The following is a 15,389-nucleotide window of genomic DNA, read 5'->3' on the forward strand; positions in this document are numbered from 1 at the left end:
TTTCTTCCTGTCCTTTTTTTTTTTTTAATCAAGAAGGAAATAGAAAAGCATGCGTGGTCAATTTACTAACTGGAATGGTAGGTCTCTAAAGCAGTTTTGAGAACACTCGGAAATACAGCATAACTACCCTGGCAACTTATTGCTCTTTCTAATAAGCCCCTTTCCAGGGACGCATTTGAAAATTTATCTCAGAAAAGCATTAAGAATTATACAGTGGTTTTGCCACTTATAGGAAGTAAACCTGAAGAATACACGAGAACTTAATAACAAAAGCTTAACAGAGGATTTCAAAAGCCAAGAAACGACACAAGTGCAACTTTGGAAGGGTTTCCTAAAAATCCTCCTATGTTTGAACAGGTCAGCATTCCTTCATGAGCCCGCCTTCAGGAGCACTTTTACCTTTCTCACGTCTGCCGAAAGCGGCGACGCATCAACGGACAAACAAGGCTCGATCTTGTGCCTGAGCACGGCCGAGGGCTGCTGGGAGCCGGACTGCAGCCTCTGCAACTGAGACAGCACGCCCCACGGTTAGTTAGATGCCCCCACCCCGCCTGCCAGCGCAGGAAGTCAACCACTTTATGCAAAGGAAGGACAGCCTAGGTATATATGCTCATCAAAACCCACCCAAAACTACCAAAATGAATGGAAGGAAAATGAAAGGAAGAGCATCTACTATCCCCCACCAAATAATAATTTCTCTAAAGCAGTAATTCACTGGAGAATCTCTAAAAGGGTGTCTTCGGGGAGAGTCCCCACCTAAGGGGGTTTCTCTTCTAATCTCAAATCCAGACGAGGAAGGAGATGGACTTAAAGAGCAAAGAGCTGTCGTGGATTTTTAATATTTTTGTAGGGCTGTCATACCTGCTGTAGATCAGAGATCCCATCAGTTCTCAAAGGATCAGGATTTAAAAACTGCAACAATCTATAAAATAGTGAAAAGGACAATTCAAAGGAAAAAGGAGTGTTAATATTTCCTCAACTGAGTTATAATTTTAATTCTTCCTTGACAGAGATAAAATGAAATACACAGTTGGCCCCTGAGCCACATGGGTTTGAACCGTGCACACCCACTTATATGCGGATTGTTTACGGTACAGTACTAAAAATGTACTTTCTCTTCCTAATGGTTTTCTTAGTAATATTTTCTCTTCTCCAGCTTACGTTATTATAAGAATACAGTACATGATACATAAGACGTACAAATACATGTTAATCAACTACGTTATCGGTAAGGCTTCTGGTGAACAGTAAACTATGAGGAGTTAAGTCTGGGGGCAGTCACAAGTTATATGCAGACTTTTAACTGTGTGGGAAGTCAGCACTCCGAACGTCCGTGCTGTTCATGGGTCAACTATACATCCCAAGGCAGAGCTGTGAAATTACTGCTCATCCCGTTTTGTCCTGTTTATTGTGATAAAAGGCCACAGAGGTCGGGTCAGTACAGAACTGGCCCCTGAACCCCGGCCCCCAGGCTGTGGACACAGTGCCACCAATCCCAGGAACACCTGTTCTGACATGAAGAAAGACTGCAGGACCACCGGGTCATCTCAAGTTGCTGAGAAACCCGCCACCTCCTCCCTCCTGTGCCGTAATCCGGAACCACTGGCAGAGTCACTGCCATCGCTGAATCAACGGGTTCTAAGTAAAGGGCATTTAGCCCATGAGGAGAGAAGACACCACCTTTTAATACAAAAATAAAAGGCAACAGAGTACCTCGGGGTTGCTTATCAAGTTACAATTTAATGTAATGAAAGTAAGAAATGAGCTGCATGGGTAATGCAAGGTCTCTCATTCCAGGGAAAACCACCAGGTGCAGCCCCATGGCTTTTGGGGAGTAGGGTGGAGGGCTGCCCTGGGAGGAGGGGTCAACACACCTGTGCTGACAGCCACCCCCAGATCTGTGGGCTGCAGGGGGTGGCCAGGGAGCCCTGTGAGGAGCTCCTGTGGGTGCAAGGGTGTTGCGGGGCCAGAGGGTGGGCTCTGGGAGGCAGGCAGCCCAACGGTGTTGCAGTCAACACCCTCCCCCCAGTCATCCCGGGCCAATCACTGGACACAGTACGACCCACCCCGTTCTGAACTGTTGTAAATCCCTTGTCACTCTGGCAACTGACTTCAGAGCGGCCACAGTTACTTGGACTATAAGGGTGTTTTTAGGCTGGTATGGTAAGAAATCATAAAAATGAGTATGAGAATGTTTCATGGATTAAACAAGTAGGAAATAAAGTTACTACTCTGTTGTTAACTCTTCAGTGAATACCTTGTGAATCTGACAAGACAGAAACAAAACAAAACAAAACAAAACCCAGTTCCACACTACAAGTAACGAAATAGTTTCTCCAGCAGGTGGAAGACCCCTTTAGCCATCAGAAAACCGGGAAGGCAGCAGATGTAAACCCATAGAAGACCAACAGCCCTAAAGACCAACCGTATCTAATTTGTTTCATAAAACTTCACCAAAAGAATCAGGAAGGGGAGGCAGAAAATGACTATTTACAGTGGAACAAATATTTAAAAAAAAAATCTACCCTAGCGAACAGGAAAAACAATTAACTTCAAAGCCTACAGCAGACATTGTAGGTGTATTTTCCACATGGGAATGCAGGTTTGAAATAAATAATAAAATAATATGTAAATTCTTCCTGCTTATAATTTTATTAAAATTATTTAAAAAATGTAGACCAAGGAAATAATTCATACTTCACACAGCCATTCTTCTCATTGTGTTCTTTCTTCTCGGCCAACCTAAGTGGTTTCTCATTTGGCCTCTGACATAAAGCGCTAGAAACCAAAAAACATTGATTAGAATCTCCAAGCCCATTGCCCCAATCCTGAAAATGCCTATATTTTCTGAGAGAAAACTCAGTTAAGTAGCACTGAGGAGTGTGTCGCTCTACATACACAGATTTATTTCTGTGAGAATGGACACTCTGCCCTCTAAGGATGAAAACCACGTTGAGGTTGCTGGTGCTCACCAAGAGGGCCTAAGCCCTCCATAGCCAGTCTCTCCTCTGACCTCAGCTGGAAACCCTGTGTAAAGCACAGAACTGAAGGGGAGAGAAGTCAAAACCTGCAAACCACCAGAATCGTGGAGAATTCCCAGGGATTTTACACTCCTCTGTCTCCTGGTGTTGGCCTGAGGCTGGCCCCGAACACAGAACTGCACCGCAGATGTGGACACCAAGCACTGAGAGAAACCTTCTATCTCAAGCCAGAGAAGCAGGAAGGGGAGCCACAGGCTAGACAGGTACACTGACTGATTTCCTCTTTTCCCTTTTTCTCTTCTGGCCCTGCCCCGTGGGCAGCTCCAGTCATGCAGCTGCAGTGGTGACAGGGGGCTGTCACCCAAAACTCCCTCTCTCTAGAGGATCTAGGAAATGGACCCCAGGGTCCAAAGATGCGGGGGAAACCTCCATCTTTTCCCCCTCTTGTTTCCACTGCTGTTTCGTTCCACAAGTGGCCCCAATCACACAGACCTGGCATGGCCGTTTCTCCATGAAAAGCCATCTACCTGGACAGAGGCTCAAGGACAGGGAGCATGTAGAAAATGGTCAATGTGAGGAAAATCCTGGAGAAAAGAGAGTGTGCCAGAGAATGACCCAACACAAGTCCCAGGCTCGCCCCAAGCTGAGCATATTCAGAACAGACCCAAAGCGGAGCTGCAGTCACCACCCAAACGAGATGGAGTCTGACACCAGAATGGAGTCACTGACTTCCTGCTAAAATAAACAACAAAAACACCAAGGCCAACATTGTCCAGAGGATTTGAACAGAAACCAGTCTCACACCATAATATTCAAAATATCCAGAATACAACACACAAAGAATCAGGAAAACCAGATCGACTGTCAAGGGAAAAGATGATCAGCAGGTGCGAACTCCAGGATGGCAGACAAGTGGGAATCATCACATACTTTAAAGCAGCTATTATAACCATGATCCCTGAGAGAGGGAGGGGTGAGCACTCTTGAGTGGAACAATTAAAGTTCTCAGCAAAGAAATACAAACTATAAAAAATACCAAATGAAAATTTTAAAATGGAAAAATACATCAAATAAAATTTCAGCAGGATGGAGATGACAGAAAGCTCAGTTAAGTTAAAGATACATCAGCAGAATTACTAATCTGAAGAACAGCAAGGAAAAAAGGTAAAAAAAAAAAAAAAAATGAGCCAAGTCTCAGGGGCCTTTCGGACAGTATCAGAAGCTATGATACTTGTCTCCTCAGAGTCTCAAAAGGACAGGAGAAAGAGATACGTGCAGACAAACATCTGTACAATAGCAGCTGAATACTCTCCAAATCTGATGTAAGACAATAATCTACACATGAAGAACCTTAATGAGCACCAAGCATAAGAAAGAGGAGAGAAACTACACCAAGGCATATGTAATTAAATTGCTCAAACCAGAAACAAAGAGAAAATCTCAAAAGCATTCAGAGGAGAAAGACATGTTGCAAACAAAGGAACAAAGAAAAAGATGACAGTAGGTTTTGTGTTAGGAATGATGCAGTAAGCAGACAGGACACCAGTATCTTTAAAATACAGAGGAAAAAAGAACTATCAACCTAGAATTCTATACCTAGCAAAAATACCCTTTTTTCAAAAATGAAGCTGAAATAATTTTTCCAGACATACAGACGCTGGAAGAACCCATCACCAGCAGACCCACAATACAATCAACAGTAAAGGCAGTCCTTCAGGGACAAGCATAACGATACCAGATGGAGATAATGAATCTACACAGTGAAAAGCACTGACGGGGAGTGCCTGGGTGGCTCAGTCGGTTAAGCCGCTGCCTTCGGCTCAGGTCATGATCCCGGGGTCCTGGGATCGAGCCCTGCATCGGGCTCCCTGCTCAGCAGGAAGCCTGCTTCTCCCTCTGCCTCTCTGCCTACTTGTTCTCTCTCTCTGTCAAATAAATGAATAAAATCTTTAAAAAAAAAAAAAAAAAAAAAAGCACTGACTGTAACTATGCAGGTAAACACAGAAGGTATTTTTTTTTCTGTTTATTTAAATCTATCGAAAAGACCACTGACCGTTTAGATACAAATGATACTAGAGCCTAGGATGTATAAAGAACGTATAAATGAAATGTAGGACAACACTAGCACGAAGCCCAGGAGGGGAGGAATGGACCACATGACTAAGATCTTACACTATTTGTGACACAGTGTAATAATAGTACAACTTTTCTGTGATTTCACAAACATCATGAACCCGCCTCTTGATGTGGACAGGGTTAAGGTCAAAGCCTCGGATATTCCTCCTGAACAGCCAGTCTTTGCCCCCCACCACCTTGTACTGCCTTCTGGCCCACACGTATCAGCCTTTACATCAGGACAATTCCACTGGACCTACCTCACAGAAACAACTTTGTCCAACAAGGTAACACAGAGACTCTAGAGCCACTACCAATTTCTGGTCAGTTGTGCTACTAACCAGTTGTTATATGTTTTTCTTTAAAATTAATATAGGTTTAATCAAAATTTTTGGACCACTCTTTATTGAAATTGAATCCTTTCCTATCATCAATCATACAAAACACCATGTAAGACAGTATTACAACTCATGTATCTATTCGATTACACTAAATTTTCAAATCATACCTTGCTGCTGGTGTATCTGGCTCAGCATATATGGTTATCCCCCTCTTTGTTGGCCAGTACGTGGAGGATTCAACACACTGTAAAAAAATTTTTTTAGAAAGAATGTGTATGCTAGCAAGATATGTATTCTTATGGAGCTAAAATTCCATGGGAGTCATTCTCATAAACAACCATCCTAGATCACTGTCAGGCAACACAGACATGGAGACACAAAGAACTGGATAATGTGGTTATGCCATGGCTACAACCACTAGATTAAAGTGTCCAAGTAGCAAGCAGGTGGCACTTCAGATAATCAGTATTTCAAATGTCCTATAATTATTTCACTTGTCGAGGGACTGGAAAGACAGGTTGGACTGGAACTATTAGAGTGTCCCATAATCTCAGGTTTTCACACCCTTGTTAAATGAGCATAAGTACCCAATCCTGCAGAGAAGCCCCTAGGCCAGCAACAAGAGGGAAGCTAGAGTTCTCTTGTTCTTTTGAATTAGAGCCAACACACAAACTATACTTCTTCCTGAAAGACACGACCACGACCAAGGATTTCTTAACAGAAAACATACTTTGGTTCCTAGATTTCAAATGAGAATATTCTAAAATTAACACTGTATGAACTTTATACCTAATGAGCATTTTAAAATACAACCTTATTTACATCTTTCAAAGAGATGCACTGTTGTTTCTTTTCAGACTTTTTTTTAGGTGAACTTCTCAATGAATCCAGATTACATTTTATAGTTTTATCTGCAAAATAAAAAGTGAAAAAGACCTTTCTTAGAAAGTGCTATTGATAGAAAAAGGATTATAAATTTAAAAGTACAATCATAAAAATCTTCATACATGAAATTATTATGGAATAGGGTTTTGAACTAAACTTTACTTGAGGAGATTAAATTTTAAAATCTTGTTTCAAACCTTGTCACACTAAAAGATGTTTAAATAATTCCTTTACTGGCTTACTAGCAATTAAACAATTTATTTTCCCAACTTGGCAGACTATATTTTTCAAAGAGGGCCACACCATATCTCCCAACATACGCGCTCTTCTTACAATTTGTCATTGACATATGTCCCACTGAGAGGCGGGCTCTGTATTCTCTTCCCGGGAGCTGGGGGGTGGAGGAGCTTGTAAACAACATGAAAGTGGGGTTATGCGACTTCAAAGCTAGACGGCCAAAATGCCATGTACTTATGACCTGTCCTCTTGAATGCTCACTGTCAAAACCCAGCCAGCATGCTGGGAAGAAGCTCAAGCAACCCCATGGAAAGGTCACTATAGAAATTTCTCAATCAGCTGCCAGAGATGTCACCGCCTAAGTGTCAATTGAATCCATCTGTTTCCTCACCACCAGCCCTCAGGTCTTCCCAGCTGAGGCCCCAGACACTGTGGAACCGAGACGAATCCTCTGTGTTATGCCCATTCTGAAGTCCCCACCACAGAATCCATACACATTATAAAATTGTTTACACCACTAACCATTATCAAATGTTTGCTACAAGGCAATCAGAACCAGAATATCAACTATAACTCAGTTTCAACAATGATTCAGGATCACACCTGTGCATCTCACTTCTTAATACCACAGTAGGTAGAGAAGGCATTAGAAAACAGGCTGGATTTGAATAGCCAACAGGCAGCAAAATTCTAAAGCAGACTCAAATATCTTTATTCCTTAGGCCTAGATCTGATTTGGAAAAGTGACAAACACTGTTCAGTGAATATGAATAAACAAGCGAGGTAATTACACTTGGGTAAAAACTGAGGTGTGATGGAAAGTAAAAGAAAAGGAAATCAACCCAGCAATCATTTTTTAGGGTACGACACAAGCAATCCTGGAAAAGTGTTCACACTAAGCATCAATAAGAGCAACACAACTGAAATGACAAGGTACATCTTTTACCTATTAAATAACATAAATCACTAAAATAAATAGTAAATGCTGGAAATGTGAGATGATGTTGTAAACTGGTCTAATCTTTCGTTAAAGTAATTTGGTGCCCAAGCCTGCTTGTCATGGGATCTTTGGGTCTGAAAATACATTCTCTCTTCAGGGTGTGATGTTATAAGCCAAAAATAAAAACTCTGATCTGGATCCAGAAGTGACGGTGATGGATGAAATTTGCTGAGAGAAAATAAATGTCCAAGCAACACAAGCTTTCAAACAAAACCACAAAGTCCATAAATCAATGCCATCATAAATGTTAAAAAAAAAAAAAAAAAAAACCCACAAAGGTTTTGTCAGGGAGTAGAGATTCACACCTGAGGAAATGGAGATAAAAGAGCATTTGAAAAGGACTCTAAAATAAATACACTTAAGATATCCAAGAGATAAAAAGGACTCATATTCATGAAACAAAGCAGGTGTATATAAAAAGATATGCAGACATAAAAAAGAACTTATCAGAACTCTAAGCAGCAAGAAATAGTCATCAAATTGAAAACTCAAAAGAGGAAGTTAATACTAAGTTGGAAGCTAAGAGAAAAGTGGTAATTTAAAGAATTAAAACCTTTCAAAACTAAGTTCAGAGAAATAAAAAGAAAATGCAAAGAAAGCTATGAAAAACAGATCATAAATGAAGAAACACTAATCTACATCTAAGAGGAAGGAGGATAAAATTTTTAAAAACATTAACATCTAATACTTTTCAGAAATTCAGGTTAGACATGAATTCTACAATTGAAAAATTCCAAGTGTTAACAGAATAAATTTGAACCATCCACTCTTACACACATTGTAAAGAAACAGCAAAATATCAAGGATAAAGAGAAAATCTAAAAAAAATCAATAGAACATACTAATTACTTACAAAAGAGTAACCAACAGATTGACAAATTAGGAGAAAATGAACTACTATCTCCACTGTTGAAGGAAAATAACTAAGAACCTGGCATACCATATCTGGTTTAACCATTACCAGATGTTAACATCTATTACCCACAATCCCCTTTTGGAAGTACTAAAATATGTACCTGAGAAAGAAAAAAATAAACCAGCTGGGCAATAATAATCCTAATAACATTAATAACCTAATTTAAGATGGAGTTGGGAAGCCAGAAGGGGGAGCTCTCAGGCTGTACCACTCCTCACAGCCCTCTGTGGACCCAACAGGAAGAGATGTACCTTGCATTTTCCAACAGAAAGAAGCCTACTCTACTTACCCTAGGAGGAGGAAGGAAGATTTTCTCCTGGCCCAGCAACAGCCCAGCCAATGAGAGACTGTTACAACTCAGCCAATGAAGAGCCACTACACTTTGGACTCCCAGTTTACTTCAATGGACTTTTTGTTGATAACGGCCCCTCCCAATTTCCCCCTTTTCTCTATAAAAGAGCGTTCCTCTCCTTTGTATTCTGCATTCCCACATAGTTTTGCTGTAGCTTGCCTGTCCTGAACTGTAATTCTCTACTATTCCCATATAAACCCATTTGCTGGTAAAATAACTGCCTGTTTTATTTTCAAGGTTGACTATATATATATGCCAACGTGTGCTGATGTATAAGTCAAATGAATGACAACGATGTTAGGGACAAGAGGTAGGGATTAGGAATATTTTGTCATCATACTTGTACTACCTGTGAAATGGTACAGTGTTATCTAAAAGTGGACCTGGATTGGTTGTAAACGCATGTTGTAAACCCTAAAGCAACCACTAAAATAAGTGAAAAAGAAGTATAACTGATATGCTAAGAAAGGAAAGAAAACGGAATCATATAAAATGCTTAATTACAACTACAGATAGCAGACAAAGAGTGGAAGATAAAAATAGGAACAAAAAACAAGGGAATGGGGCGCCAGGGTGGCTCAGTCGGTTGAGCGACTGCCTTCGGCTCAGGTCATGATCCCAGGGTCCTGGGATCGAGTCCCACATCGGGCTCCCTGCTCTGCGGGGAGCCTGCTTCTCCCTCTCCCACTCCCCCTGCTTGTGTTCCCTCTCTCGCTGTGTCTCTCTCTGTCAAATAAATAAATAAAATCTTTAAAAAAACAAAAAAAAACAAAAAAAACAAGGGAATGAATAGAAAACAGTAACACATATGGTCAATATTAATCCAACTCCACCAATAGTCACTTTAAATGGCAATGGTCTAAATACACCAATCAAAGAGGTTGTCAGAGTGAACAAAAACAAGACCCAACTAGATGTTGTCTACAGGAAACCCACTTTAAGTATAAAGACAGAAATTAAGAGAATGGAGAGAGATACACCATGCTAACACTAATCAAAGAAAGCTGAAGTAGCTATATTAATTTCAGACAAAGTGGACTTCAGAACAAGGAAAATTATGAAGGATAGAGGCATTACATAATGATAAAAGAATCAATTCTCCAAGAAGACCTAGCAGTCCTTAAGGTGGATGTGCCTAACAAGAGAGCATCACATTATGGGAGGCAAAAATGGATAGAACTGCAAGGAGAAACAGATGATAGTTGGAGACTTGAACACTCCACTATCAGAAATGAACAGAGCAAGCAGGCAGGAAATCATAAGGATATAGCTGAGTTCAACACTACCATCAATCTACTGGATGTAACTGAGATCTACAGCCTACTTCACTCAACAGCACAATACATCTTCTCAAACTCACATGGAACATATACCTAAACAGAATGCACTCTGAACCATAAAACAATATAGGCCATAAAAACACATGAAAATTTTAAAAATAGAAACTATACAATGTATACTTTCAGACCATAATGGAATTAAACTAACTCAGAAACAAAAAGATAGCTGGAAAAATCCCCAAATACTGAGAGATTAAACAACACACTTCTAAATAACAGTTGGATCAAGAAGAAATCTTGAGAAACTTAAAAATAGTTTAAACTAAATGAAAATTATGACATAGCTTATCAAAATTTGTGGGATATAGTAAAAACAGTATTTGGAAGGCAATTTATAGCATTAAATGTATATATAAGACAAGAAGATAGATCTCAAGTCAATAATTGGTGAGAGCTATCCTCCTAGCTTGGAAACGGCTGCCTTCTCGTGTATTCTCACATGGAGGAGAGGGAGCGCTCTCATGTCTCTTTCTCTTCTTACAAGGGCTCTTATGACCTCATTTAACCTAATTACCTCTTAAAGACTCTATCTCTAAATACAGTCATACTGGGGGTGTTAGGGCCAGGGCACACAACTCAGTCCACAGCATGATTTTCTTTGAAAAGGATCAATAAAAACAACACGCCTCTAGCCAAGCTAACAAAGAAAAACACAGATGACACAAATTACAAATATCAGAAAGAATAAACATCACTACAGGTCCTATGGACATTAATCGACAAATAAGAAATACCATGAACAATATGTTAAGAAAAAAAAAAAAGAAGAAGAAGAACGTAGCGGGAGGGGAAGAATGAAGCGGGGGAAATCGGAGGGGTAGACGAACCATGAGAGACGATGGACTCTGAAAAACAAACAGGGTTCTAGAGGGGAGGGGGGTGGGAGGATGGGTTAGCCTGGTGGTGGGTATTGAGGAGGGCACATTCTGCATGGAGCACTGGGTGTTATGCACAAACAATGAATCATGGAACACTTCATCTAAAACTAATGATGTAATGTATGGGGATTAACATAATAAAAAAAAAAGAAAAGAAATACCATGAACAACTCTACGTTCACAAATTTGGTAACCTAGATGAACTGGATCAATTCCTCGAAAGCCACAGTCTGCCAAAACTCACACAACTCAGTCCTCAAACTGGTAGGTGGAGCAGAGAAGAGGGCATCTGATCTGTGCAGGCAGAGGAAGGAACCTTGGTGATGGAGAGCAGGACATGGGAGCCCAAGCAGAGTGAGGTGAGCACTTGGGGAGTGGAAGAGGGGAGAGGCTTGGAGCCAAGTAGGGTGAGGAGGGTGCCTTTGCAAGGGTAGGAGTGAGGGACAACCCTACCTGGGAATGCAGAACCCAAGTGGGGGTGGACCTATGTCTAAGTGAAATGAGGAAAGTGTCCACAGGGCGGCTGTGTGTGTGGCAGGGGGATGGTATCAGCCTGAACTAGGTGAGTGATGGAGGCAGGGGAGGTTTGAGTGGTGTGCTGTCAGCGAATGGAGTGGGGGAGCGCATCTATGCAGAAAGGGTAGTAATGGCCGTGAAGAACTGGTTACTTACACAAGCAAAGAGTGGTTGCCTATCTAGAAAGACTGACCCCATAAGTATCTATAGTAGGAATAAAGGCAGATAGGAACCTTACAGTCACAGAGGGACATGACAAATTTGGGAAGGCAGAAAGCTAGAATAATCCAGCAGCAGCAGGATCTCAATTCAAGATATTGGTGTCAACTCCTGGTTTCCAGTACAGAGATCACAACAGATATAAAATCTATAGAGATGTAAGTGTATATATGAGCACGGATGCACACACACCCAGTCCCCAGCTCCGTCCACTGAAGGGCCTGGGAGCAACCACCACAACAGAAATGAACACACCCAGCTCCCAGATGTTTCAAAATGCCATTCTCCATTCAAAGGAGCCAGGGAAACTTAGGGAACTGGTTGAACCACTTCAGGGTCTCAGATAGGAATCTATACTGACGTGGATTAATGAGCAAATGAAAAGGAATGATAGCAGCAGCCAACAAAATATTTGCAAGGTGAAGAGTAACTTTCAGTGGAGAAGCCTGGCAGATGCTAATTAATTAAGCGATCAAAGGGATCCTCACCAGTATTGGGACACATCAAAGTTTTATGTCCGCTGGTAAGATGGAATGAGATGAACCCAGTGTCTCTCTTGAGGGATCCCTGCCACAGGTGTGTAAGCTCAATCTCATACAATTGAGACATTCTACTAAGCAGCCAGTCTATAGTCTTTCCAAGTGTCAAGGTCATAAAAGTCAAGGGAAAACTGAGGAACCATTCCAGACTGAAGGAGAGAGGCTCGACGGCGGAACACAAGGGATGCTGAGTCGCACCCGTCTGCCATAAAGGAGTCACAGGGAAGAGTGGCTGAACCTGAGGTTTAGGTGATCGCGATGTGTCAATGTCAGTTTTCTGACTTGTATGGCTGTATTGTGAATATTTTTGAGAATATCCTTGTTGCTGGGAAAAACACACTCAAGTATCGGGGAGAGATCCAGTCAGCAACTTATCCTCACATGCTTTAGAAAGAGTTCTCTGCAAAATTCTCCAACGCTTCTGTAAGTCTGTGATTATCCTAAAATAAAAATCTCATTTCGAAAATGGATGTAAGCTCTGTGAAGGCAGACTTGTTTCCTTCCCTGCTGAGCCCCTAGAGCAGTCCTGACACGCACGGGCACTTCCAGAATAGCCGATGAATACATACACATGGCTCAGGGGTGTGTGAGCTAGTCTGTCAGAGAAGTCAAGACAGGGGGGTGCGTGGGTGGCTCAGTCGGCTGAGCATCTGCCTTTGGCTCAGGTCATGATCCCAGGGTCCTGGGATGGAGTCCTGCATGGGGCTCCCTGCTTCTCCCTCTGCTCTGCCCCACCCCCACTCATGCACACTCTCTCTCTCTCTCTCTAATGAATAAATAAAATCTTTAAAAAAAAAAAAAAAGAAGTCAAGACAGGTCTAGAACTAAGCGATAAGCCTAGAAATGGTAAATTAATTGTAAGGGTTTCAAAATCTGGAGACAACCACCAAAGTAAAAAGGTAAGGGGAACGATAAAGGTTTACCTCTCGGGAACAGCCTCAGCTAAGGAGAGGCTAGAAAGATTACTTCTCATCACTTTTCATTCCTTCTGTCCTATTTGATTGTTTAACCAAGTATTAACAAAGTATTATGCTTTGATTTAAAAAATGTAAGACAATTTCAAGTACCAAAAAATAATTAAAATACAGTTGAAATACCTTCTTACCATGATTACAAGGAAATCTTTGCTTGGGTAAGTAACACCTAATAATTTTGTTTTCCCATGACAATCAGTTACATCTCTCATCGGCTTTCCTTTTTTTTTTTAGATTTTATTTATTTTTTTGACAGAGAGAGACATAGCGAGAGCAGGAACACAAGCAGGGGGAGCGGGAGAGGGAGAAGCAGGCTTCCCGCCGAGCAGGGAGCCCGACGTGTCGGGCTAAGCGGCTGCCTTCGGCTCAGGTCATGATCCTGGGGTCCTGGGATCGAGCCCCATGTCCGGCTCCCTGCTCAGTGGACAGCCTGCTTCTCCCTCTCCCTGCCACTCTGCCTACTTGTGCTCTCTCTCTAGCAAATAAATAAATAAAATCTTTAAAAAAAAAAAAAGACACACACAGTGCATCCTGACACTGACCATGGTAAGGAAAAGTTGGAAACGGTTACTGTCCAGCAACCTGGGGCCACTTAAAAAAAAACAACACAAAAATGATGACATATTCATGTGATGGAAAGCTGGGCACTGATTAAACACAACATAAAATGCTTGGTATTTTTCATGCTCCAGTAGAAGTGGGCCCATATTTCTATTCCATGTGTCTTTCTGCCATCAGTAACGGGCATGTTTCAGCAGGAACTCTCAGCTGAGATCCCTGCAGGAGGCACGTCAGAACACAGGGTGGGTGCCGCATGTGCCACGTCGGCCACAGGCCATGTCAACTGTGTATGTGAATGGCCCGTTTAATAAAGTCACTGCAATGGGAACAGTGCCTCCCCCCCCCCCCCGGTCACACAGGAGGAGGGACACTAACATCCCATCTGTCTCACGTCAGAGCTCATGTCCTTAAACTCAAGTGAAGTGATCCTGGACATATCTGACCTACAAAGAAGTTCATCCATATGTTAACTGAAAAACACTACACAGGGGTATGTATAGAATCCAATTTCTGTGACATAAAAATGTTATGCACAACCCTCACACCTGGAAAACTCTGGAAAGCAAGACTCTCATATTTTAGTAAGTAGCTATTAAAGATGACAGGTTTTTAAAACTTTGATTATCTGTATTCTTCTACAATAAACAACATTATCAAAGTAATTAAACAGAATGCTAACTGTAGGGAGTGACTTCACTGGCGAAAGCTTTAACTTAGTTGAGGTTTACAATGTACGTGCATGAAAAACTCGGTGTACACGCACAGGACAAAGAGGGGAGTGGTACAGGAATTACCACAGAGGGTGACCAAGAATCAAAGAGGCTGGCAGGTTCCACTCTGGTCCAACAATTCCCACCTGTTATGTTCCTTGGAGATACAGAGTTAAAGACTGGGTATTTCTAACCTCCTAAATGCCTCTTTCTTTTATGTGCCCCCCCCGGTTTAAAATAAAAATCACTCACAAATCCATACATACACTCTGAGAACAAATAATAATCACCAGTGTATGGCTGGGCTGAAACAAATCAGCTCTACACGTGAACAAATGCCTGTTACAGTAAAATCCTCTAAGTAAGGGGGCACCCGGGGGGCTCAGTCGGTTAAGCATCCAACTCATGATTTCAGCTCAGGTCATGATCTCAGGGTGTGCACAGCACTCTGCGCACAGCGGGGAGTCTGCTTGGGATTCTCTCCCTCTGTCCCCTGCCCTGGCCGGCTCATGCTCGCTCTCTAATACATACATAAATCTTTAAAAAAAAAAAAAAAGTCCTCTAAGTAAGAACTGCAAGGCCAAATTATCTCTGTCAGCAACTGCATCGTAAACTGGTTCCATGAGATTAAGAGAGAGAATTACCACAGCCCTTCTAAACAATGCTTATAATCTGTAGACCACTGAGAGTGTTCTTTTAAGCTGACTGTGAAATAAGGCAAGTGAACTTACCCAGATACATAGCAGCTGGCCCAAGGTCACCAACACCACCCTTGGGCCCCGGATGCTGGAGGGACTGAGCCAGAAAAGTTAAACCACGTGAATC

General features: G+C 41.8%; 1 protein-coding gene across 1 annotated transcript in view; it reads right to left on the reverse strand.

Moving 5' to 3' along the window:
- TDRD12 (tudor domain containing 12) overlaps positions 1 to 15,389 on the reverse strand; it is a 65,847-nt gene that overhangs the window by 27,635 nt on the left and 22,823 nt on the right. The window contains exons 8-13 of the mRNA XM_021700992.2: positions 15,296 to 15,388; positions 6,251 to 6,348; positions 5,605 to 5,681; positions 2,698 to 2,778; positions 862 to 922; positions 400 to 507 (exon numbers count right to left, since the gene is read on the reverse strand). Coding sequence (XP_021556667.2) covers positions 400 to 507; positions 862 to 922; positions 2,698 to 2,778; positions 5,605 to 5,681; positions 6,251 to 6,348; positions 15,296 to 15,388 — 518 coding nt within the window. The remainder of the gene's footprint in view (positions 1 to 399; positions 508 to 861; positions 923 to 2,697; positions 2,779 to 5,604; positions 5,682 to 6,250; positions 6,349 to 15,295; position 15,389) is intronic.

This window comes from Neomonachus schauinslandi, chromosome 16 (assembly GCF_002201575.2).
Source record: "Neomonachus schauinslandi chromosome 16, ASM220157v2, whole genome shotgun sequence".
NCBI classification, from domain to species: domain Eukaryota; kingdom Metazoa; phylum Chordata; class Mammalia; order Carnivora; family Phocidae; genus Neomonachus; species Neomonachus schauinslandi.